This window comes from Rhinatrema bivittatum, chromosome 6, assembly GCF_901001135.1.
Source record: "Rhinatrema bivittatum chromosome 6, aRhiBiv1.1, whole genome shotgun sequence".
NCBI lineage: Eukaryota > Metazoa > Chordata > Amphibia > Gymnophiona > Rhinatrematidae > Rhinatrema > Rhinatrema bivittatum.
Window position 1 is genome coordinate 91,505,238 of NC_042620.1, and position 27,043 is coordinate 91,532,280.

At 40.0% G+C, this 27,043-nt stretch overlaps 1 protein-coding gene across 4 annotated transcripts in view; it reads left to right on the forward strand.

Annotated features, from left to right (window-relative positions):
* Positions 1-26,799, forward strand: part of TANK (TRAF family member associated NFKB activator) — a 137,184-nt gene extending 110,385 nt beyond the window's left edge. For 2 of the 4 annotated variants that reach the window (XM_029605597.1, XM_029605596.1), the window contains 4 exons: positions 10,434-10,492; positions 13,233-13,351; positions 13,807-14,372; positions 25,723-26,798. In XM_029605597.1, the coding sequence (XP_029461457.1) occupies positions 10,434-10,492; positions 13,233-13,351; positions 13,807-14,372; positions 25,723-25,896 (918 nt within the window). In that variant the 3' untranslated portion in view covers positions 25,897-26,798. Of the gene's footprint in view, positions 1-10,433; positions 10,493-13,232; positions 13,352-13,806; positions 14,373-25,722 lie in introns of all 4 variants that reach the window. The other 2 variants (XM_029605598.1, XM_029605599.1) reach the window with 2 other exon arrangements.
* The last annotated feature ends 244 nt before the right edge of the window (positions 26,800-27,043 follow it).

Sequence of the window (27,043 nt, forward strand, 5' to 3'; positions counted from 1 at the left end):
GAGTAGTTAAATCTCAAGCGGATTGTGATGAATTGCAGGAGGACCTTGCCAGACTGGAAGATTGGGCTTCCAAATGGCAGATGAAATTTAATGTGGACAAGTGCAAAGTGATGTATAAAAGGAAAAATAACCCTTGCTGTAGTTACACGATGTTAGGTTCTGTCTTAGGAGTTCCAACCCAAGAAAGAGATCTAGGCATCATAGTGGATACTACATCAAAATCATCTGCTTAGTGTGCTGTGGCGATCAAAAAAGCAAAGAATGTTAGGAATTATTAGGAAGGGAGTGGCAAATAAAATTGAGGATGTCATAATGCCTCTGTATCGCTCCATGGTGAGACTGCACCTTGAATACTGTGTGCAATTCTGGTCACCGCATCTCAACAAGGATATAGCTGCACTAGAGAACGTGTAGAGAAGGGCTACCAAAATAAGGGACATGGAACAGTTGCCCTATGAGGAAAGGCTAAAGAAGTTAGGGCTGTTTAGTTTGGAGAAGAGATAACTGAGGGGGGGGGGGGGTATGATAGAAGTCTATAAAATCAGGAAAGGATTTGAACAAGTTAATGTAAATCAGTTATTTACTCTCTCAGATAATAGAAGGGCCAGGGGGCATGCCATGAAGTTAGTAATTAGCTCATTTAAAACAAATTGAAGAAAATGCTTTTTCACTCAGTGCATAGTTAAACTCTGGAATTCATTGCCAAAGGATGTAGTTACAGCAGTTAGTGTAACTGGGTTTAAAAAAGGTTTGGATAAGTTCCTAGAGGAAAAGTCCATAAACTGCTATTATGGTAATCAATAAGCAATAGTAGCTTGTAAGTTATTTAATGTTTAGGTACTTGGCAGGTACTTGTGACTTGGATTGGCCACTGTTGGAAACAGGATACTGGGCTTGATGGACCCTTAGCCTGACCCAGTATGGCATATCTTATGTTCTTATGAAGCACGGTTTTACCAGAGGTAGATCTTGTCAGATGAATCTGATAAACTTCTTTGACTGGGTGACCAGAGAATTGGATCAAGAGAGAATGCTAGATGTAGTGTACCTGGACATAAATAAACTGAGTGCCCTTGGTATGGGCCCTAACATGACTGGGTCAGAAACTGTTTGAGTGGGAGGTGACAAAGGGTAGTAGTAAATGCAGCTCACTCCGAGGAGGAGGGCATTATTAGCAATGTGCCTCAGGGACCAGTCCTTGGACTAGTTCTTTTCAACATTTTCATGACATAGCAGAAGGACTGTCGGGAAAGGTTTGTCTTTTTGCCAATGATACTAATATCTGCAACAGGATAGACAGCAAAGAAGGTGTGGAAAATATGAGGAGGATTCTAGTGAAGCTCAAGGAATGGTCTAAGGTCTGACAGCTAGGATTTAATAGTTAAAAATGCAGAGTTACGCATTTAAAATGCAAAAACCAAGTGGAGAGGTACAGTATTGGGGGTGAAATTGTTATAAGTACGAAAGAAGACTAAGATCTGATGATATTAAAGTGGCCAAACAGGTGGAAAAAAGCAACAGCAAAAGCCAGAAAGATGCTTGGCTGCTTAGGGAGAGGAAGGGTCAGCAGCCAAAGGGAGGTGATAGTGCCACTATATAGGTTCTTGGTGAGACCTCATTTGGAATACTGTGTACAGTTCTGGAGACCACATCTTCAAAAAGATAGAAACCAGTTGGAATCAGCTCAGAAGGTGGCTACTAAAATAGTCAGTGGTCTTTGTTCTAAAGCATATTGGGATAGACTTAAACATATAAACATGTATACCGTAGAGGAAAAGCAAAATAGGTGAGATATGATAGAAACATTTTAATATTTCCAAAGTTTCCATGCGCCAGAGCCAAGCCTCTTTCAACAGAAAGGAGGCTGTAGAATGAGGGGGCATGGGATGAGGTTGAAAGGGGGTAGATGCAGAAGTAATCTCAGGAAATATTTCTTTATAGAGAGGGTAGTGAATGCATGCAACAGCCTCCCAGTGGATGTGGTGGAGACAAAGATAGTATCTGAATTCAAGAAAGCATGGGATGAATACAGGAATCTGTGAGGGAGTGATAGAATTGTAAAGCTAAATTAGTTGGGTGGATGGGCAAACTAGATAGGCCACATGGTCTTTTTCTGCTGTCATGTTTCTTTGTTTCTAGACTGGGCAGCAGCAGCAGCAAAAATAGGAACAACACAGCAGGGCACTTAACCAGAAGAGAGGCAGTGCAGTAGCAACAGGCCAGACAGCAGTAGCAGCAAGAGTAGCAAACTCTCAGCAAGGCACTCAGGCTGAAAAGTATGAGCATTGGTTCACTATAGTTGTGTACTTGCTCCTCCTGCCACTCGCATGAAAATTTAGGAAAACCTAGCAGAAGGAGTCATATCTTAAGGAAGACCAATTTTTCCACCAGCTCTGGTGCCAGCTGTGAACAATGTAGACTCACAGTGTCTCCTGCTATTGAGAATACCCATTTACTGGGCACACTGGTGTGAAAAAAAGAAATACTTGGCAAACTTGGTGAGATTTGAGCAGACTTCAATGGGCTGTCTAAGGCAGCAGTTCTCAACTGGTGTGTCCGGCACACTAGTGTGTTACAAAGCACCGGCAGGTGTGTCGCGCATCCGCTGCTCTTCCCCCCCCCCCCCCCTTCACCTCAGCGAGACAAGCACTGCTGCCATTCCTGCCTGGGCTATCAGCACATTCAAGCCCCCAGGGGGAATGGCAGCAGTGTTTGTGGAAGCCGGCAACAGGAACATGACCTTCTCTTCTTCCCGCTCCTGTGGCCCGGAAGAGGAAGTGATGTTTACAGCGCTCGCGGGAAGAAGAAAAGGCCATGCATGCTGCTACTGCTGCTGCAGAAATTGCACCTCAAGGCTCTCCGCGGCCCTGGTACACTCAGCAGTTTGCTTATGCTGCGATCATCGTAGCACAGAGCAGTCAGCTGAGAATGTGGCCGCCGGGATTTCCTGCCACGCGGCTATTGGGGAAAGCCATCCATCCGCTGCCCAGACCCAGAGCTGAAGATCGATGCTGGCTGGTCACTTTGCCAGGGGCTGCAGGAGTACGGTGTCGCTGCCCGCCTGCCCCCCCCCCCCCCCGGTCTGACCTCCCCTTCTCTCGCCAGTGCAACACCAGCAAGAAAACATAGAAATAATAATAAATTGCAAAAAAATAAAAGGCTGGGGTGGGGAGAAGAAAAAGCATAGAATTGCATTCTAGGCTGACTGCTTTGTGCCGTGGTAGCAGCACAAGCAATCAGCTGAGTGTTGCCTTCTTACCACTGTGGGGCCAGGAGGTCATTCCTGCTGCAGTTTCTAGCCTGACAGACAGGACTCTGCTTTTAATAGCAGCATACCGGCTACCTTGTGCTATAGCTGCCATGTGTGCTGGGGTGAGGGTGAGTGAGTGAGACAGAGTAAGCCAGCATGTGTGTAAGTGTATGAGAGAATGTGTGTGTGTATGTAAGTAAGAGAAAACGTGTGAGAGCAAGATACTGCTCAGGAAAGTCACTGGTGAGTGTGAGAGAAAGACATTGGTCAGGGAGGTGACTGGTGTGTGAGAGGGAGAAAGTGTGTGTGTGTGTGTGTGTGTGTGTGTAATAGACTAGCCATGGACCCTAAGGAAGAAGAACATGAGGACAGAGGTTCAGCAGCCCTTGCTGCTTCCGGTATGTGCTATTGGCCTACAAGGGAAAGGAGTAGGAGAGTTACTGGAGAGGGTAAGTAAAGGTGGCTTTTTAAGTTTATCTTTCTTGATTGACTGCCATTTTAATTATTGGGTATTATGTGATGTGCCTGCTGTTAGAAATATTTTATTGGTGTTTGGAGAATTTTTAATAATTTTGAAAATTTTTAATGGTTGGATGTTATTCCATTTATCAGTTATTTTGAAACATTTATTATATTCTAGTTTTAGAACTATTTTATATTTCTCGAGGAATGTATAAATAGAAATGTGGAGACAAAAACTGAACTGGAAACAGCAAGAAGCCAAACTCTGTATACAGTGCAACAATGCAAAAACAAAAACATTAGCTTTATGGTCACTTTATTCTGTTTTGGTGAGGGTCTGTCTGTGTTCTGCATGTGTGACCCACCTAAGGGTGTTCTATGAGCTTGTAGTTTCTTGATAGGGATCTATAGCAGCTTGGCTTGATCTGTTTTCCTAATAGGAGGTGTATTGGTGTTTAGGGCCTGGTGTAATTTTTGCAGTGCTGCCTTTTCATAGGTAGGGTTATTACTGTTTGAGTTCCATAATGCAGGTATAACTTTGTGCGCATTAGTTTGTGTACATTATTGCAGATCCTGAAAGTCTGTTAGATGCTATATTTCTGTTTTGCACAGAATACAGATTGGCTTTTTTGGGTTTCCATTCCAGTTCCTGTTTCTATATTTGTAATTTGTGGTCTTTCTGTACTTGGTGAAGGTCAATTCTATGTGTGTGACCGAGGTGAAGTATTTTACTAGTATGTAGGCATTTGTATCAATCTTATTTATTGTGTTTCTCAATAGAACCTGCATTGGTGGTAAATTACTGTTTTTTCATAAGGAGGGCTATTGCATCTGGTAGGAGAGTGTTTATGTTGTTGTTACTGAGATGGCACCAGAAGTATCTTTTTTGTATGGTAAATTGAACGGGGAATGTCCTAGTTCTGTTCTGTAGCCATTGTTGGGGGGGGTCAGGGTGGATCCTGTAGATTCAGAGTATATGGTTACATTTAGCCCCGTGACGATCATGTGTTCAGTGTGTCACGCGTGTGAGAACCATCTGTCAGGTGTGTCCCGACAGCAAAAAGGTTGAGAACCACTGCTCTAAGGTACCAAACAATTGCAATTTGGTCAGAGATCGCGTTTGCTGGGGAGGGATGCTGGTCTCTGTTGCTACCTGCTGAAGCTCTGGCCAGTGACAGGCGAGCCAATTGTATGGTTGCCACAGCATGGTTGATAAAGGTATGGAAGGAAGGGAAAGCTATCACGGTACTGCTGACGTTGACAGTACAGTTTGAGAGACTACTCTTTCCTGCGCTATATCCCCACTGCACCTCTGCCATTGGTTTATCCCAGTCCCAAACTTCGCCTTTTATAAGACAGAGTGCCAGACTGGAAGATAATACTCCCTTTCTTTTGTGGTTTACATAGGCTGACCAGTATGTAAAGATTTAGCCAGCTAAGGATTTTGAGTCAATTTTCCACTTCCTGCAGCAAGGAGTCCGTGAGCGCTAATACTTCTGGTGCCAGTTCCTGTTCCTTCAAGAAACCCTGTAACTTCTCCTTCAGGATGTTGATTATAGGGATGAATTCATCTAGGGTGGGTGTTGGTCTCAGATCTTCCATGGCATCCTTGAAGGGCTTCAGATCTTGTACTGCCTGCATCAAATGTAACCAATCCTGATGCCCCAGGGGTAGATCCACACTAGTATTGGCATCCACAGACAGCTTATGAAGAGGTGTCTATTGCTTCACTAACGTCTGCATGATCAGATAGCTGGAATTCCACTTTGTGCAAATATCCTGAATAAGCTGGTAGAGAGGTGTGTCTCAACTGCTGCCTGCTTCTCACAGAGCTGCTAGCCACAACTTAATGCTCCAGTTAAAATGCCCCATTGGTTTCCTGCACTTCTCTATCAGGTATCGCAGGAAACCACTGCTGCCTTCCTTGCCTTCCAGCTCCATGGCCTCCCTTACTGCCAGGTGCAACAAGTATGCAAAGCATTGGATCCCCTGATAGTCCCCATTGCTCACTGTCTTGATCACGTTGCTGCCACAAAAAAAAAAAACCCCAACTAATTGTCATGTGTTTCCAGCCTAGCCACCAATCCTTCGTCATCGTCTTTATCTAAGCTAAGACATGGGCCAAGGTATGGTTCCCATCCATCACCTAAATGTGTAGCATAGCCCATCTATATTCTGCTAGTGTGCCCCTTCTAGACCTGCTCCCTGCCCCTGGCTCATCCAGCTGCCACTAATGTGCTGTGAGGGAGAGGTAGTCATGGGTAACCTTCTGATTGGTTCTGATGTCACTGGTAAAATGGATGTTATGCCCCCTCTGCCATGAAGAGGCATGGCACTGAGTGTACAGGGTAGGGATCACCTACCTACTGAATATTGTCCTGGATGGAACTTTGTAATTCGGGGCTGATATGCAGCAACCACTTACATCCCACATTCTCAACCACCTTCAGGGGCTGCTTATCCAGGGCAGTCATTTCCCCAATGGTTCGTGTTACTATCTATGCTGCCTGCCTCTTTTCCCCAGAGCAATAATAGGGACTGTCTTATATTCTCCAAGGACGCTTGCTGGCCTGCTAACTCATTGAGGGAAGGGGGCTGGGGAGAGAGAGGGGTTTTAGCTTGCTAGGTGGGCTTCCCCTTTGCAGTGGCTTATTTGCTGCAGCTCCTACTTTGAGTGGAGAATGGAGTCCCCAGACTCATATTGGCCTCTGAAACAGACACTAATGAGTGTTGTTTTTGCAAATGTTGGAGCAGGCCACCATTTAGAAATTGGCCCCCATCTTCCCTCTATTGATGGCCTTTCATGCTGCAAAATGCTGGTCCTTCATAACTATTAAGTGTCTCCACACCTCTGTCTTGCATGATCCCCCCCTCAACGAGATCTTTTGTGCTGCTGCTTGGGTCTAAAGTTGAGGGCACAGCAGGAGATAAAAAGCTAGGGGTGTCTTTCATGCTCTCAACAGCTGTTCCTAAGGGAGGTGATTTTGGACCCCGGCAGGATCACTTACTCCCTCTGCAGCTATGCTGTCCACTTGCTGCTCTTTACTAGAGATCATGCTAGCAGCTAGGTTTTGCAAACTTTCCTCAGTCAGTAGCTTTTCAGTATCTCCTTCCTCAAAGTCTTCAAATCCCTGACGTAATTCCTCTGAATTAGTTGTTTCTGCAGAGATCTGCCTCAGACACCAGTCAGAGGAGAACAGGGATCACTGTGCTAGCTTTTGTTGATGCTCACCTAGTGTGCCCCCACTGCTGCTGCGACCCTGCACTGAGTCTACCTTTTTCTGCCCTTTCACCATACTAACAGTGGAGATGGGTGCAGGCAGCGGCTGTTCCAGCTCCTCAGCATTGATAATTGGTTTTGCCCTCTTAAACATTTCTTCTGAGCTTAGTAGAAGGGTTTGTAGCCCTCATCCTATGTCTCCCTTCATTGCCACTGCTACTTGTGCTTGCCTTAGATCTCTATAGGGGTAAAATAGCCTTCCCTCTTCCTTTTCCATTGATATATTTCCCTCCTTGATACCAGTGTCATGATGGAATTTATTCACACAGATGACTAGTGACAGCGAGCCTCTTACTATGGACACGCACATACATCAGACCAGACAGGCACTTTTGTTACAGAGCACAGTGAACTGCTGATACGTGCTGTCTATGTACACTGGGATGGTAACATTCATGGTGCTGCATGGGTGCTCGTGCATGCACATTCATTGGCCCACACCTCAGGACGTGGCCATTTTATAACTTGTGCATATGTTATAAAATAGCCTGACTGCGCGCACATGTGCACCCAATTTTAAGTGGACGCACATGCCGCTTCTACTGCGTACATTGGGGATTTTAAAAGACGCCATTACCAGTTTTCCTAGTTCATTCCCAGTTCGCCCAGTTAAGGGATAGGACTTCCAGACCTCTCTAGTTTAATATCCTTCCTTCCTTCCCCCTGTTAGACCCAACCCTTAAAACCTCGCTGATCTGTCTAAATTATTTTTTGATTTATAAGTTACACGTCATCCATAGCAGAAGTCAAGTTACACAGCAGGAGACCCCGGCACATGGCACTGCACATAAGTATTTACATGTAAATTTGAACCTTAAATCCAGGAATGCCCATGCCCTTGCCCCTTTTTTTGAACTTTTAATTTGTGCATGCAGCAGCAAGTACGCACGTAACCAGGCAGCTTTTAAAATCCGCTCGGTGCACACCAGCCCGACACATTAACATATCCCCTAATTTCAGCATGCATCAGGCTTTTAAAATTCACCTTTAAGATCTTAATGCAAGAGTCACACACAGAAGAATTAGTACAGTATCACAGACTCTTTTTATACAGAAGAATCAAACTGCTCTCTGACAGTCAATCACTGGCCACTCTGCATATCCTTCAAGAGAAAATCGGTCCCTCTCTCTCTATTTCTTACACAATCTGGCTGCCTGTTGTATAAAAGAAATGCAGTTTTATCCTGCTAATATACAGTTTACTGCAATCTTCGAACAGAGAGAGAACAGTTTCTTCTGCTACTAGCAGCACAGCCAAGACACATTGATAGTGACTGTAAGAACACACCTTGCTTTTTCCTCTAAATGTAAAGCTCTCTTTCTTTAATTCTGAAACTTTGAAGCAAAGAGCTTCAAAATCTCTGCCTTCTCTCTCTTAAGATCCAGCAGAGGAATGACTGAAAACAAAATGGTCACTGGCTGCTCATATTACTCTTAGCTTCACATTCACCAAAGAAAATGATGAAGTCAATCCAGACAGCTGCCTGCTGGGATAGGCTGGTTGAAAAAGTGCTAAAACGTAATTTGTCCTTCTTCCTTGTTCCATCCTAAGCTATTTCTGCTCTGTCTGGTTTTGCTTCCCCCATAGACTTTAATGGGAATAAACCAAATAAGCTAAAAAGGATTTAGATTTTTTCAGGGACCAAGCCCATTTATTTCAAAATCACCAAACCAAAGCAAAAATCAACTTTTGTCACATTTCTCATATTCAGATCATCTGAATGTACCTTCCTTGTAAATATCAAGCTGTTCTATACAGCTTGATATTTACAAGCTAATTAAGGGCACTAAACAACATCACTATAAATCAATATCAATTACAGTGCACACGTGATGACTAACCCAACAGAAAAAAATATGTTTTTAAATATTTTTTTCAAAAAAATGTTTTAATGTATATATTAATGGAGCGGTATTACTCATATCACAACACTGCAATTATGCAGAAAGGAATCGGTGTCATTCCCCTGGTGTCCTTTAGCCAATCATTTTGATACCATCCATTAACCTCAAATCTTGTTTTATATCCACAAGTTTATTTTATTGTATCCAATGAAGTTAAAAAAAAAAACACTTTTCTTTTCAAAAAAAGAATATTTTATCCAATGTTCATTAACCTAACAAAATTAAATATTCATAGACTTCCCACTTCCCAACAAGGGGCCCTTTGTTTCACCCTATGGGCTTCCTAAGGGGTTATTTAACATTGTATTGTAATTTGGAATCAAGCCGATTAAGGTATTTTAGAATCAGACAACAGTTGAATATCTTCATGTATACAATACAATGACAAAAGGGAAGTTTCAGACGATGGGATGGATCATAGCATAGACAATTTACTATTCTTGTTGGAATGTCAATGGAATGAACACTACAGTCAAGGATAAGTACTAAGTTCACATTTATGCCCTTTGAAACTGAAGGAACAGAATCCATCCCATCGTCTGAAACTTTCCTTTTGTCATTGTATTGTATACATGAAGATATTCAACTGTTGTCTGATTCTAAAATACCTTAATCGGCTTGATTCCAAATTACAATACAATGTTAAATAACCCCTTAGGAAGCCCATAGGGTGAAACAGAGGGCCCCTTGGTGGGAAGTGGGAAGTCTATGAATATGTAATTTTGTTAGATTAGTGAACATTGGATAAAGATTTTTTTTCTTTTTTTTTACTGGCCAGTCTCTGTTTCCAGTTCAGGGGCCTGGATGCATAACATTCCTCACATTGCCCAGTGTTTTAATGCTGAATAGTAGCAATAAGTGCTGTCTTGTGACCTGCAAATTTAAATATTATTTGGTAATAAATCAACTTTTAAAATGTGTCCTACTGTGAATTCCAAACCTGCAACCCAATTTCTGTAGTTTTCATGCCTTTTGATGACTGGAATTTTGAACTGGAAATGCTAAATTGCTTCATACTTGGAGTATACAATTCTATTAAACCACTGGTTCAAAATTCTGTGTATAATTTGACTGGTACAGTACCACTATATTCCACAGGGTGGCAGTCAAATGTAATAACTTGTATTACAATTATAATGAACAATTTATTTCTGTTATTGGCCTCAGAGTTTCTTATCATTAAAAATGCTAAGATTTAGTTGGGAAGTGTTCTCTTTAATGATTACATTTATAAACCTTCCAATTAATCCATGGCTACAAAGGATTGTGATTCAAAAATTATATAAAGGCAAGATTATGCCAGTTACTGCTGAACATAGGATATTTCAAAATCTTATATTCTTTCCTGAGTGACTAAAACAAAGGTCTAGATTTGCATGATTCTGTAATTTATTCTTTTAGATGATTTAGCTCTGTAGCTCCGTATATGCTTACAAAGTGGCAGTCTGTCTTCCATAACTCATATTGTAAAGATTGGTGTGTTGAAACAAAAATATTTCTTCTCCAAAACACACTGTATGCTTTTACTTCTTTCAGATAAGAGGTGAAAGGGATCCAGCAGTTTGCTGTATTTCTACCAGTCAAGAATCTGAAAGGTAATATGTGATTTATATACCATTATTTAGGTCAGGCTTATATTTTTAGTTTTTTTCAAACTCCATGATATTGCTGTCTAATTTTTGTTCCTTAAATCCTAAAGCATGCTTTTTTCCCTAGGAACTGCCCTGTTAAAGTATTGCCGCATGACAGTGTGTACGGATGTTTGAGAGGTATTTTAAAGCTCTGCTGCTATGTATAGATCGTAGCCCTCTGAGAAGGGGGTGGGGAGTCTTAGCTATCATGCAAGAGCAACATTTGCATGTGGGGTTCAGTGTGTGCATGTAGAATAGAGCTTGAAAGGAGCTGCTGTCTGTTCCCCTTTTACTGAGGGCCGTGGATGCAGTGGCTAGCTTATAAGGTCAGGGAAGAAGCCCTGGTGAATGTGAATGGTGCCTCAGCTTCAGAATCCGTCTTCCCATAGGGAAGCAGCTTGGAGCAAGGTGTGACTGGGCTTGTGTAGAGGAATGTGAGCCAGATTTTAAAAAAACAAAAAACCTGGGGACCTATGTTTAGAAATATTTATTTATTTTTTATGTATTTGTTTATTTTTATATACCGATATTTGATGCTGGCCTTCACAACGGTTTACAAGTATTACAACAGTACATGTAACGGTTTAACATCAATAAACATGAGGTTTACAGGTAGAATATAATAATACATATGACGGCTTACAATCTGAGACCATAACATTGGTCTATAAATAAAAAGGTATATAACCAGGGATGTATCTAGACTGTGGGAATAGCAGTAAAGATAAACAATACTTGATAGTGATTACGGAAAAGTGATACATTCTGTTTTGGGTTTAAAATAGAGTAGGGGGTGAGAAAAACAGGGATTGGTGGGTATGAGAGCGGGTGAGGGGGGCAATTATAATCAGTTTTCATGTTAGATTTTTTTTTTTTGGGGGGGTGGAGAGGAGGATCGACCTTACGGAACAGAAGAGCACAAATATGTTGTGTGCCCCTGAAAAAGGGGATGGAATGCCAGGTTAGGAACCTAAGGACAGGATGGGTTGAAAAGGCAATAGGCAGCTTCGGCTGCATGGAGGGCGCAAGGCATGAGTGAGTGCTTAGGGCTGGACTGTTTAGGCATGGCAGCAACTGAGGTAGATATTGGAGGGGCTGGCAGGTTATGCGTACATGAAAATCCAAAGCAGTCACGACTCCATGAACACGAAACTCCAGGGTTAGGTCTATAGGAGGATGAAAATGTTTGCAGATTCAGCACAATTTAGTGACAATTTTTTCTTTCAAAAAAGTAAAGTATTTGATGTGGAAAAATCTTAATTTCCTCACCCCATTAATGCAGACAGATATGATGTTGCTTCTCAGTTAATGTATTTTGTGCACATAAATTCAAGTTGATATTCTACAGCCAATAGCATGGGTGAAGAAGGAACATTTTTTCTCTCCTTCGTTTGACATTTTGCCCTCATTTTCACTCTAAAAGGTTGGTAGGCATATTAAAGTAACACATTTAAAATTAGAAGGATCAAAACCATAAGCTTTACTTTCCACAAGCTAAAACACTACATGTGAATATTATTAATAAAAAAGAAAACCGTACTCTGTAAATATTGTACAGATTGGGAATTGGAAATAAGAAACCAGATTTTACATAAGTTGTAAATGTTATATGACCATTTGTAGTCACTTTATTAAACCTTTAATAAAAACAATATTCAAAAACTGAAAACCAAAATTAAACTCTGTCGATTATTTCATTAGTGCACGTAGTACTCTCTCATTGAAATTCTTTATCCAGCTCCCTCTAGTCCTATTTATTTGTTCAAACTGCGTATTTACTCGTCCATCCACAGTATTGAGTGAGTGACGACTCCGAGCCATGTCACAAATGGCCTGACATGTTCTGGCATTGCTGTATCAGGGGCCACACATGCACACAGCAGAAACCATTCAGATACCACTCTCTGGAATGTCACTTGTGCTGCTGCCTCCCCTAGAATTGTTCCCTGAGGTACAAGAGAATGGCAGAAGAGTTGCTTAGAGAATGAAATATCCCTTTGTTAGCCCAGACTGTTGGTTCAGCCTCCTCCTTAAAACTGATAAGTATTGCTAGATTAGTCTCTGCAGGATTATGACAGAAGTCTTTACATATTGGTTTCAAGATATCTCTATAGCCCTGCAAATTGTCAGCCTATTTAATTTCCATAATTTGCAGAATCTACCTTACCTTGCACAGCTGCCATAAAATGAGCACAACTTCCTCCTCTCTTTTAAGATTGTGGCTTGCCAAGCATTTAGGTTGTCAGTTGGGTAGAGCTGGAAATGCTTTTCTTTTTCCTTGGGTTACAATGCCATTTTTCTTGTTTCTAACCCAATAGGCATTGTTCCTGAATGAGGAATAATTTTGATATCTTGGTCAAGAATTCTCTCCTGTGTGACTGTCATTACAGATTGCCACAGTCTTCCATCATGTATTATTTTAAGGGTTACAGGACTTACACTTTACACTTTGTTGATTGAAAACACCATGCAAGTCACTGCTTTGTAAAATATCTTACAATAGACTTGTTAGCGCAATTAGCAGATTGTAGTATTGAGAAATCTTAGAACAAAATCATATTTATGAGATTTTAAATTCAAATGTCTGCAAATTATGAATATTGAAAATCAGGTAATGTAAATCTGCTTTTGTTTTTTAATTGTCAGTAAAACTAATAAAAGGTAAACTGTGTAAAATGTTTCAACTGGAATGTTGAATGTGCAGGGAGGATCTAGAGAAGATTGTCCAAGAGGTGAAGGATGAATTCCTCCATATATGCACATTGACTAGAGCGCAGAAGACCCACCTCAACAGATTCAGCCCAAAAAAGGAAATCACAAATGGTAACACTCCCTTTGGCTTCTACTCTGAACTGGGTATCCTCAGTTGAAAAGTATTTTAAAGTGTAAACAAGCAAAACAAAAAAAAAAAACAACCCTGTGTGTATTAAACTATTTACATTTTCCACTTTTTGAATCAGTTTATCAAGATGTGATATTAAAATGTTGGTTCTGTCATAAGTGAAGTACTTCTGTTAATGTTTCTCTTTAAATGAATGTAACAAAATGAATGGACAAGTAAGTAGCCTGTGTTTACACACACATTTCCATTCTGTTGTATTTCTCCTGACCGTCTTCTGATTCAGGTCAGTATTCCCAGAGCCCAGAGAGCTGCATGGAGAAAAGAGTGAATAGGGCATCAGGCGGATAGTTCCAGAAAAATCATAGAGTTTGTAAAAGCATGCATTAACTACTGTATTACTGCATCTTATAGTCCTATTTTTCTCTTTTCCTCCCAGCAGCAATACAATTTTCTACGCCTATCCAGTGTACTGATAAAGAAGATGAGCAAACAGAGAGGCTGTTCAAACTTCAGGTTAAAAAGGACGTGTGTGTTACTTCGATCACGCCTAGAGGCCTGGGCCAAGATGAGGAAGACAACTGCTCTGTTGAATCCCTCTCCAAATTCAGTGTCAAGTTCCCACCTACAGACACTAACTCTGTTTTTTTGCAGAGTGCTCCAGAAAATCCTGCAGTTTCCAGTCCTGCTGGAATTGAAAACATGCTTCAAGAGAAAGGTGAAACGAAGGCTGGTGACCTCGTCACCTTCAAAAGACCTAGCTCAGGCTCATCACCCGAACCGAACTCTACAACTGCAGTAGTTCAAAACCTGACACACACTGACAAAATAAAGCCTTCAAACCACATAAAAACATTAATGCAGAGTACTCAGAACAAAGATCCTCTCTTGGCAACTGGAGACCACGGTACCAAATGTATGCTTGCACTCCCGATTCCAGGTGCCTCAAATGAAAATAATCTTTCTTTAGAAACCTCAGGGAGACCTGTAAGAGGACCTCAGCAGGTAGAGTAACCTTTCACGTGTGGCATGTATGCTCCGGGTTTCTACTCAGCAGTTTGGCCTTTTGTTTTTTTTTTTAATGCATGGCTATTTACAAAGTCCCAGGAGAGTTTGATCTTCTGTTTAAACTGAAGAGATATGACATGAAGCTTAGTCTTTTCTACAAGCTAGTAAGTTGCAGCTGAATGTTGTGAATGAATTTGCACAGGATTAATTCCGCCATGTCAGTGGTATTGAAGTGCTGTGGATGTAACGGTAGTTTTGTATAGAAATTTACAGCACATCAGATATTGGCGTTTCTTGAGCAGTAGTCACAGCCAGGGTAAACTATCTCTTCCCCTAATGTGCAAGGTATTTTTTTCTCAGTAATTTTTTTCTTTTTAACCAAATTCTTAAGAAATATGAATGATACTAAAATGAATTTTAACCTCCTCTGAATGATCCGGGTAACAGTAATGAAAGGTAAGAAATACTTATAAGTAGATTTAGTGTATTGAAATTATTGTCTGTAAATGTTATTGTAGTGCACCCATAGAGAAACCCCTCTTTTGCAAGCGTATTGCTGTTCAGCAGGAAGACCTAGCTGACACTTTTCCGGGACTCTGGATGCTGAGGAAACATTGGTTTACAGTGTGTATGCTTTCTTTGTTCCCTGATCAGAAAGGATCTCGTGGCATAACACAAACCCTCCAGCCCATGGGCCTTTTGTTTCTAACATAGTAGGAAACTCTTATTAAAAAGAGAAAAAAATGATATTGTTTAAAAATGATTCCTCTGGAAAGAATGTTAGAGACTTGAAACATACCGTACATGACTAAAATATGTAACATTTCATGTTAGCTTCACTAAATACGGTTCCTTAAAAAAACAAATATGGACTTTGAAATGGATACAGCCGTGGTACATTATTTCTCTTAGTAAGGGTGAAAGACTGATAGGAGACATCTGAAATGTATTTTTGGGCTAAGACAGCACAAATGCTTACAGGATGTGCACCATTCGCTGCCGCTCTCATACTGCTGGGCATGATTGCTCCAGAACACATTTATTTGTCTGCCTTCTGTGGAAAACTGAATTTGACTTGTAGGGTTTCTTTTTTAAAAGAGACTTGCAGAGTGAGTGGTTTGGAGCTTAGCTGTATTGACTAATTTTCCATCCTCCGTATTTAAGAACACGTGAAGGTTTTGTGCCCGTCAGATCTTGGGGTGGTTTTTTGGTTGGTTTGTTGTTGTTTTTTTTAATTCTAGATTTTATCAGCCGCTTTGTTTTTTTTCTGGGGTGTTTTTTTTCCCTTTATATTGTACTTTATTTTGAATCACATTCTCACAGTTGTGGTTGCGAGAGATTTAGGGAAACAAATTAAACAATTTCATGCACTACTAGTATGGTTCCCGTGGAGCTGTGAAGCACATCCATTCTAAGACTTGTTACTTTATCCCTTTTTCTCCATTATCTCTCCTGCTTGTTCTTTTACTAGCTAGTCTGTGCTTTCGCTTCTCAATAGATGGCACCCTGCATTGTGCATTTGTTTTCTGTACCAACGCAAGCAAAACAGCTGGTATGTGATTACAGGTTGCTGGGGGAAGTGTACAGCTTTAAAAAATGCACTAAAATTGGTGTTGAACTGCCAAAAGGCACAGGGCGGAGAAGGTTGGATAATTGACATGTTTGCAAAAGGTACCGGAACACTTTGTCGTGGCGGCTTCCTTATGGAAATGGACATGGACATTCGTTCGCTCACGTTTTTGAAAATTGTCACAGTTTGTTTATTTTTTATTTTTTTTATGTAAATAGCCTAACAGAAGATATGCCATTTTTATACATTGTGTGCACGAGCGAGATATGGCATAAAAGCAAAAAGACAGTGACTTTAGCAGCCACTAAAATACATTTTTCCATCTTTTGCCTTGTGCAGAGTTTAGTTGTTTTTATGCTGCATGTTTTTCAAGAAATTGTACGATTGTGTTTTATCGATTCCAAGCTTAAACCCTTGATCCAAAATGGAATTTTGAAAAGTCTAGAAAGACAGAAGCTCCAGAGCTCTCGGCTTCTGAAAGATCTAAAAGTATTGCAGGGTACATTGGGTTTACCAATTATTTCTAATCTTCATGGTTTTTTGCTTTCATGGGGTAAATACTGCTATACAAAGGGGGATATATTCTTGGCTTTTCATTTACTCTTTGCAGTTCTATAATTCCACATTGACACTAGCTTGACTGCAAGACTGAGTGTGACAATGACTTTTTGGTAACTGCAGCATTTTTATTAAATGGAGCTTTGGATAAGCATTTTTAGACTGCTAAATTTCTCATTTAAGTGGACTGTGTGGAGCACATTGAAATCTCTCTGAGTCCTAACCGCCATCAAAACTGAGGTTAAGAGAGACAACCACATTTTTCTCAGGAAGGACTTTGGTAAACATTGTACGTGGAGAACTGTGTGCTTCATATTAACATAAATAGGAAATTAGATTGTGGGGCCATTTCCTTCTGGGCAGAAGAGTAATTAAATTACTTTAAGGCAGATATAGTCTTTGACTGGTGAATGGTGAGAATGCTGGGTTGTTGCTGAAATTTAAAAAATGTCCTCCAGTGGCCATAAACAAATCACTAATTTGGACCCCAGCAAGATAGTCTGCCATTAGCTGACCTGTGCTGTGCAGCTTTTGAAATGTATAGGGTAAAATCTTTCTGTAATGTACAGACATATAGGGGTTACAAGCACATGAATAAATTGTCTATATACCAAGATTGCACATTCATTTAAATAAGGTTTTTTTTTGTTTGTTTGTTTTGGGGTTACTTTGGCAGTTTGAGTCTGCTCCTTTGGGCTTCCAGCCCAGTCGGAACTGGAACTGGGATCTGGCACCATGAGCCTTCATTCACCACCACCCAGGGATTCCCTCTCCCTCTCTCCAAAAAAAAAAAAAAATGTATCCCAGTCATTGCAGTGACAGTCCTTGGCTGGGGGCCATGCACTAGGGCTCCTTTCGGAATCCTGTAGTCATGGTCCCTAAGTCCGACCATTAGATGTCACTGTGCACAATGCCTGGGAGTCCCACCTTCAGTCTTTGAATGCTGCGTGAACAGTAGGCCTACCACCAGCTGGCAAGGGGAGCGGAAGACCTAACCCAAGAGGATAACTTTCATGCTCCCATGTGCACATACACACATGTATATTGGGATGTGCAATGTTGCTAAAATATTTTGTAACCTGCTTGGAAAGGATACTCGCCGTTTATAAATGCGCATGTAAAACCACAAGCCATGCAAGTTCGGACTTACCCAGATAAATAGCAGCACATTGCCAGATAAATCCAAAAAATGCTACTTAGACAAGTAGTGCTTTTCAGACTTATCTGGCTATGTAGATCTGCTGCTACTTAGCCGGATATTTATTATTTATTTATTTATTTATTTAACACTTTTAATATACCGACCTTCGTGGAACACATCAGGCCGGTTTACAAAAAACTTAGACAGGCAGAAAATACAATGAACACGGGGGGGGGGGGGGGAAGAGGGGGAGCAGACGAGAGCAGGGAGTAGCGGGGGGTAGGGGCGAGAGCAGCCTCGGAGGGAACGGGGAAAGCCATCAGGGCTCCCCTAGGGCTCGGCACGCGCAAGGTGTACAATTGTGCACCCCCTTGCCCACGCCGACCCTGGATTTTATAACATGCACACAGCTGCGGCCATGGCACTCATTTTAACGCTGCTAATGTAAATCAAAATATAGCTGGATAGGTACCACAATTTATCCGAATAAGTTCAAATTTCACTGTCTTAAGTAGCGTGAAAGGTGCTATTTAGCCAAATAAGTTGAAATGTTCCTGCATAAATGTGCGCAAATCATATACCCGCATATTTGTACTTCCAGTTTTAAAAGGACACGCTGTAGATTTTAGTCGCCTTAATGTGATGCTTTTACCCCCCATTGTCTGCTTTCACACCTGTAAGTCAGGGTATTTTATAACCTGTACGCAGCAATGAAATAACCAGCTCATGAAGACCCACCTGGCTCTTCAGCCTGAAGTCCCCCCATTCCATCCAGACCCTCTACCCAGTCATTTTTTCACTTTAACAATGCTTACAACCACTTACACCAGATATTCAGCAGAAGTAAATATACACAAGTGCGTCATTTTGGCAGGTTTTAAAACAGCAACTTATTTGTGTAAATGTTGGCCCCGCCCTGGCACGCCCCTTACATGCTCAAAGTTACTCATGGACTCCGATTTTTGTCCGTAAGTCGAAATTTTGAAAATAGCATGTCATTCACACATGTAATATTTTATGTGCGCAAGTGCTAATTTTTACCCACGCAACATTTCAAAATTCACCCGTAAGGTTTTTAATATAGTATCACTTCAGAAGGGATCCATGGACTATTATTCATATACAATTATATATCCACAAGCTATGCATACTTTCTAGGTTTCAGACTTCAAAAATTGTTTGTTTGTTTGTTTTTTTAAGTTTTTATAAAACTGGAAGAACCTTTTAGGTTGGTATGAAAGCTATTCACATTTTTTGATAATACAGAGGGCCTTCTCCTTAATACTTTCTCACTCATACAACTGCTGTACTGCAAACCCAACATCTTTGAATCTTATTGTAATTACCTCACTTACAGGCTGATACAATATAGGGGCAGATTTTAAAAGGGTTACGCGCGTAACCCTTTTAAACCGCTCCTGCACGCACCAAGCCTATTTTGCATAGGCTCGGCGACGCGCACAAGCCCCGGGACACGCGTATGTCCCGTGGCTTGAAAAAAGGGGCGGGGAATGGGCGGGGTGGGGGCGTGGCCAGAGGCCTCTGAAGGCCCGCTAGGCTGGGGGATCGCGCGCCAGCACTCGGCCGGCACACGCAACCTACGCCTGCCCAGAGGTGGGCGCAACTTAAATAAAGGTAGGGGGGGATTTAGGTAGGGCTGGGGCCGGGTTAGATAGGGGAAGGGAGGGGAAAGTGGGGGAGGGCGAAAGGAAAGTTCCCTCCGAGGCCGCTCCGATTTCGGAGCGGCCTCGGAGGGAACGGGGAAAGCCATCAGGGCTCCCCTAGGGCTCGGCGCGCGCAAGGTGTACCCCCTTGCCCGCGCCGACCCTGGATTTTATAACATGCACACGGCTGCGGTCATGGCACTCATTTTAACGCTGCAAATGTAATGCCTGCCCGGGAGCAGTCATTAAAGCCATGCGACACTCAAGGACTGACGAAAAAAAAAAATCCTTCTTTCTGTGATTCCTCCTGTTAGTATCCTAGCGATACTAAATAAGAGGTAACACTGAAAGCAGAATTATGTCCCGCTCAAGAGCTTAACAAAAAAACATAACACATACACGCACAATATGCTCCCTCTCTCTCATATACACATACATGCTTGGTGATAAACAGAGGGGAGTATATATATGTGTGTGTGTGTGTGTGTGTGTGTGTGAGAGACACGTGCACACACACATATACACACTTTCTCTGTACCTCTCTCATGCTTCCTCCATGACTCTCACACACACACACACTTCCTCTGTGTCTCTCTCACATGCTAATACACACACACAAATGCTTCCTCTATCTCTCACTCTCTCTCCCTCACACGCACAAATGCAGTCAAAAACTGAACTGAAAACCACAAGCCAGATTCTGTATACAGTACAACAATGGAAAAGCAGAAAATCACTATTCCTCATCTGTTTCCAACAGTGGCCGATCCAGGCCATAAGAACCTGGCAAGTACCCAAAAACTAAGTCTATTCCATGTTACTGCTAGTAATAGCGTTGGTTATTATCTAAGTCAACTTAATTAATAGCAGGTAATGGACTTCTCCTCCAAGAACTTATCCAATCCTTTTTTAAACATAGCTATACTAACTGCATTAACCACATCTTCTGGCAACAAATTCCAGAGTTTAATTGTGTATTCAGTGAAAAAGAACTTTCTCCGATTAGTTTTAAATGTGCCACATGCTAACTTCATGGAGTGCCCCCTAGTCTTTCTATTATCCGAAAGAGTAAATAACCGATTCACGTCTACCCGTTCTAGACCTCTCATGATTTTAAACACCTCTATCATATCCCCCCTCAGCCGTCTCTTCTCCAAGCTGAAAAGTCCTAACCTCTTTAGTCTTTCCTCATAGGGGAGCTGTTCCATTCCCTTTATCATTTTGGTCGCCCTTCTCTGTACCTTCTCCATCGCAATTATATCTTTTTTGAGATTCGGCGACCAGAATTGTACACAGTATTCAAGGTGCGGTCTCACCATGGAGCGATACAGAGGTATTATGACATTTTCCGTTTTATTCACCATTCCCTTTCTAATAATTCCCAACATTCTGTTTGCTTTTTTAACTGCCGCAGCACACTGAACCGACGATTTCAATGTGTTATCCACTATGACGCCTAGATCTCTAATATGGAACCTAACATTGTGTAACAATAGCATGGGTTATTTTCCCTATATGCATCACCTTGCACTTGTCCACATTAAATTTCATCTGCCATTTGGATGCCCAGTCTTCCAGCCTCACAAGGTCTTCCAGCAATTTATCACAATCTGCTTGTGATTTAACTGCGCTGAACAATTTTCTATCATCTGCAAATTTGATTACCTCACTTGTCGTATTTCTTTCCAGATCATTTATAATTATATTGAAAAGTAAGGGTCCCAATACAGATCCCTGAGGCACTCCACTACCCACTCCCTTCCACTGATAAAAGCATTTTTATTTCTGCAGGCATATTCTGAGTAGGAATATAATTCTATTTTTGGTATGTAAAATGCACTATTATGGGTTTTGGGTTTTTTTTGGTTTTGTGCTTTTGATTGTTTTAAATCTGTAGATATATTGTAATCGCATTGGACGTTATTGGAATCGCAGAATACAAGACTATTAAATAAATAAAATCTTTTGGCCAGACTGGGAGAATAACTTTCAAACGTGTGTCACGGCATATATATGTGAATATGGCCTCAAGCAGATCTACACAAGTATTTTATAACCCTTGCATATTTTATAAAATACATGTATCTCTACTCTGCAACATACATGCATATGTAGGTTTGCGTGCAAATATATACAATGCATTGAACGATTGCACTTCTATTTTAAAACTATACACATGTATATTTTATACATGAAAGTAAAGTCGGACAATTTTATAACATGCACACCTAAATTAAGTTAACCAGATTACCAATTAGTCCACCAGTTCACTCAGTCCTTCTCCAGGTTTTTCCTGGTTCTTCAGCCTGAACTCTCCCCAGTTCATCCAAACTTCCCATCCAGTCAGTACTGCACAATAAACACATTTAATATCACTTACACCAGATAATTAGCAGGTGTAAAAATATGCAAATAAGTTGCCAAATGTATGTGCATAAGTTTCCTTTTTAGAACAGCAGCTTACGCACGAAAATGTTGGTCCCACCCAGGGATGCCCCTAGATCGCCCCTTTTTATACGCATGTATGTGTGCAAGCGAAAATGAAAATACATGAGTGTTTTTTAATTTTATAAAATTTGGAATACACGTGCAACATTTTGAAAATTCACCTCCAAGGGTCTACAGTTGCATATTCCAGAAAAAACTGCAGTGCATAAGCTAACATAAGTGAAAAGGGAATAAAAGATGGGCCAGAACTACCAGGTAGTTGTGAATGAGGGCTTATGGCACCACAGCCCAGTACAATGGCTGACTCTAACCGCCAGACCAAAGATTACTTCCGCCATTGTCTGATATATGATGAGGTAGTATTCCTAATGTACAGCATGGCAAGAGAGAATTTATTTTATTTTTTGTATTTCGATTGTTTATTTGTACTGTTGGTTTTGAGATTTTATTTGTATGTTGTCTGGATCAGGAAGGCAGTTTAAAATGCTTTCAAATAAATCAATTTTTTTTTTTTTAAGTGGGTGCTCATGGCTATGATAACCCAAATCACTTACCAGTAATAATAAATGTTACCAAGTTAAAGTGGAAGAATTTCCAAATAATTACATTTCACATAGCCAAATTGGATGTTTATTCATAATCAGTCAATGGCTGATTTTTTGTTGTTGTTTTAATTAACTTTATTGTGACAGAAAATGTTTGCTACCAAAAATATCAAAGGGGTCCTTGATAAACCTTATGTGGCAGTATATAAATTTGAATAAAGATAAGCATAAAAGGGGGATGGTTATATAATACAGTGAAAGTGCAGAGCTGAAGACCTGGAGGACTCCAGCTCAGTTCACCATTCACTGAATGACCTGGAGCCAAACCACTTAATCTTCCTGTGCAGAAATTTAAATTGTCCTTTTTGAGCCATAGCTATTGTAATCATGTGATTTCTCTTTACATTACTGGGTTCACCTATAAAGCATTATAGAAAATCATCAATGTAAAGAAAATGAAACAGAACCAACCAATCAGTGACCAGATTTGGCGAGGATTAATGGCTGGTGGAGTGACGGATGATAGAAGCCTGCTAAAGCTTCTACTGGTGGCATTCAAACTAATGTGTTTAATTTTTCATAATCTCTTTTTCTAATTCTGATTATGCTTTCGGCAGTGGGCATGATGAGATAATTACCTTTTTAGCCTGGGCAGTAGTCTCATAACACTCGCTGTTGTGGGCATGATCGGTTCTACTGTTCTCAGGCTATAATCATGTACACCATAGAAAGCAATAGCAATGTAACTGCAAATCACATTAAAATTATGATTTGATTAAATGGGAAATAATCTTGAAAAATGGAAAAAAAATGTATGTTAACACTTAAATATACAAGCCAACCGGCAGTCATTTTGTTTTCCTGGTGTAATTGATGGTATATATTGTGCCTTACTTCAGTATAAGCACGCTGAAATTACAATGTTTTATTTACCTTTTTACTGTTCCACATATCTACAATTGAAAGGAAGCATCATGAACCAAATTCTAAAAAAAAAAAAAAAAAAAAGACACTTATTTCAGTTGATTAATACCAGAGGGGGGACATTGACCTCACTAAGAAACAAAATGGCTTCTCTCCCTGGTCTCAGGGTTACACTCTATCTCAAAGGATTGCATAAGTTCTTGAAAGATTACATTATTTTTATTTTGCACATTTATATTGTCGTCACATTTCACAGCTTACATCATTAGTCGGAACAGAATGCAGTTCTATTGCAAGTTATCTGATATACTTGAAATCTTTAAATGATCAATTATTTTAAAAGTATAAATGCCCCTTTTGTATAAGTGCATAGTTTTTATATTTAGGAAAAATGCTTCTTTTGCTTCTTTTTGTGTGTGGTAATTACAATAAGATAACAACTTAAAAACTGGCAATTTTAATAACCACTATTTATCAAGGTGGGGTTACGAGTCCCAAGTAATTACAAGCACATTTCTGTAGTGATATTTAAATGTGTGCCAGTGTCTAGACAAGCTTCAAATGCAATTTACACCAATTGCTTGCTACATATATCAAGGTAGAATGTTTATTAACAGGAAGAAGTGGTGCAATTGCAGTTAAAATAGCTGGTTAGTAACATGTAACATATAGCATAATTATATGACGGCATTGCTGACCAGAAAGAAAGAACTGTGATAGTAAACCGCGCAAGGCCTCGTGACCCTGTCAACATTATTGTTTAGGTAGGAAACAAACGTGCGGAATGGAGAATGCCGGGCTGTGTAAAATGCAGAGAATTAGCTGTAGCAGCAGCTAGGCTAACAGTACAAGTCAAGTGGCTTAAAAATTCTTTTCCCCACCAGTAATGCTGGAAGGAGGTTGAGAGGAATTGCTGAGATAGGGGAGGGAAAGTAACCGTCAGCCCCCCCTACCCCACAAGCTTTCTGTGGATGGGGGTTACTAGAGATTATGACTTTAAAATATGTACAGAATGCCTGAGTAGGCAGTAGCGTTATTGTCTCTACCACCTTCTCCTAGAGAAAAATGTGGGCATTTCTGCCTCGGTTATGGGGTTGGAAGCTGCTAAAGCCCTTCCCTGGTCCAGAGCTGTGTAAAATTGGTACAAGACTTCCAGTTATGAAAGTAGAGCTCTAGCAGGCATTCAGGTTCAGGAACCACACTCTGTTTTGTAAATCTGGAGACAGTTAACACTAAGGGACTGCACCAAGTTTTAAGGAAGCACTCAGATATTCTTAAGGAGGTGCCCAGCGGATTCCTCTAAAGACACCCCTGCACAGTTCCACCTTAAGTGCAAACCCACTCAGCATTTTAATTAAAGTGATGTCTAGGATATCGTCCTTTTTTGAGAAACAGGTGCCACCCCTGGGTGTTGTATGCCCTTTACTACCAGGTGTGAGATAAGTGCCAAAGTAAAAACAGTAAATCTTTGGTTTAATAATTGTCTGGTCATTTGCATACGGAGCACGCCTTGGCCTCTGTGGTTTTTGGCTAGGTGGCTATGGTCATTCTTGCGTCCTGTTGAGGTTTTATCAGTTGTGCTATTTTTCGTGACTACAGATTGTTCGACTATATTTTATCCTAAATTCTTCAGATCTAATGTAGTGATATAGGGTGCACAGGTTGTCTGAGAGAGCAACATCTGCCAATCACAAATGTAGCCATACCATGTGGCCAGGTACTTATTGATAGATTAGGTTAAAGTGATTAGGATCACTGGAGAATCTGGAAAAAAAAACAACACATCTCAGAATAAAAGAAAATAGATCACATCGAATTATTGGATGTAGAATTCTGCTGTTCATTAAAACAATTTTCAAACTTAAATTTAAAAATTGATGTGTTGCTATGAGATCTTTTTTTTTTTTGTCATTCATTCATTGTTTATAGATTTAATTATTTTTTCTCTCGATTATAACTACACATTAAGAAGCTTTCACTGTGCAAATATTTGGAGCATTGTGTCCAAAATAATTTTATATTGACTATTCCATCTTTAACAATACCTAAATACAGTATTATAAATAACCCATGCACACCTTTTGTAAATAATAATGATGAGGTAACAAACTGCTCACTTTAACAGCACTGCTAGTCATTTAGAAGATCAACCTGTTATCTTTTTGCTTCTCACTTGTACGCTAGCTGCCTATCTGTATGTTGGGTTATCGTGGTTTTGCTCTCTAAGTATATTCCTACTTCTGAATTTATACATAATCTGAGGATGAGAAAGATGTATATGCAAATATTTATTTATTTTATTTAAAAACGTTTCAATACCGTCGCAACGGTTTACATGTAGGCACATATTTAATGTGTGTGTTTGCGCATGTATGTATGTTGTACAAAGTTTTCTTAGGGACAGATGCCATCATCATTGTTTTTTTGTTTTTGTTTTTAATACGATTGACAAACTTTATTTATTTATTTATTTATTTATTTTTTAAATCTACTGCAGCCTTTGTGGAAGCCATATCACAATCAAGACGATGACTTACCGACTCAAGCATGTCAGGCACCAGATCAGAACCAGCCTGGAGTCTGTGAATTCTGTCAAGCAGTCTTCCCTCCTAGTACATCTAAAAGAGAATTCCTCAGGCATCTTAATACACACTTTAATGAAAAGCTTTAAAGTATATTTGAGACTGGCTTGATTTTTTTTTTTTTAAATTGAAATTAGTTTAACATTTTGTAAATATTTGTTGAGAATTTTGTATATATTTGGGGTAGAAGTTAATCATGCAGTAGGCCTAAATACATATAGAAGGAGCATTCCTGTTTTACTGGGTTAGGAAAGTGATTGGAGGCCCTTTTCAGTTTAAAAGAGACATTTTATGTATAATCCTGAAGCACTTGCAAGAACCTTAAAATTATATATTTATATATAAAAATCTCGATATTTATTTCCCTACGCAAACAGTCAGGATCATACTGATAAAATAGACAACTAGCTTGCTTCTAAGTGTTCTCATTTTGCTTAGAATATTGCAGTCTTCTGAAGCATCACCAGGTCCAGTTTAGCGAGACCTTGTGCCAAGTTGACCAATTTATTTGGAAAGGCCTTTTTTTTTAGTTATCTTTTGTACTTAATCAGGATGATTATCGTGAAAAGGTAAGGGTGTAGGTTGTGCAGTTAAAGCAGATTTGAATTAATAACTCAAAAAAAAAATCTATTTGGTTGTAGATTAAAAATGGCTTAGTGCCTGCTTGAGAAAACAGAAAATCAGCCTGCTGAATCTTTCAAACTGCATCACTGTTTGAAGCTCTGGTCCCTTTTGTACTACATGAACTGAAATAAAAATGAACTATTTCGGCAGACTTCAAAACAAGTTTTTCAGGCAGGCCTTGTAAAAGAAAAACCGTAAATAGAAGCAAACAAAACCAAGCAGTGGTTAATATCTTTGCTAAGCTTTTTTTTTTTTTTTTTATTTGCTTTGCTTTCATTTGATATCTTTTGGGGGTGGGGATACCAGGCATAATTTCTTTACAGTTTATGCAAACTAGAAATGCAGCAGCTTAGTGCTTTTGAATATATATATATATATATATATATATATATATATATATATATATAACCAATTATCTATATATATATATATATATATATATAACCAATTATATATATATATATATATATATATATATATATGTATCTTAGTTAAGGAATACTGCTCTTTTATAACAACATTAACTTAAGAAAGCTTTAAAAAATGTGAAGTCTAGCATTACTAAACAGAGAGCCTTAAATTAAAGCAAAGCAAAATTGTTTTATGTCTAAA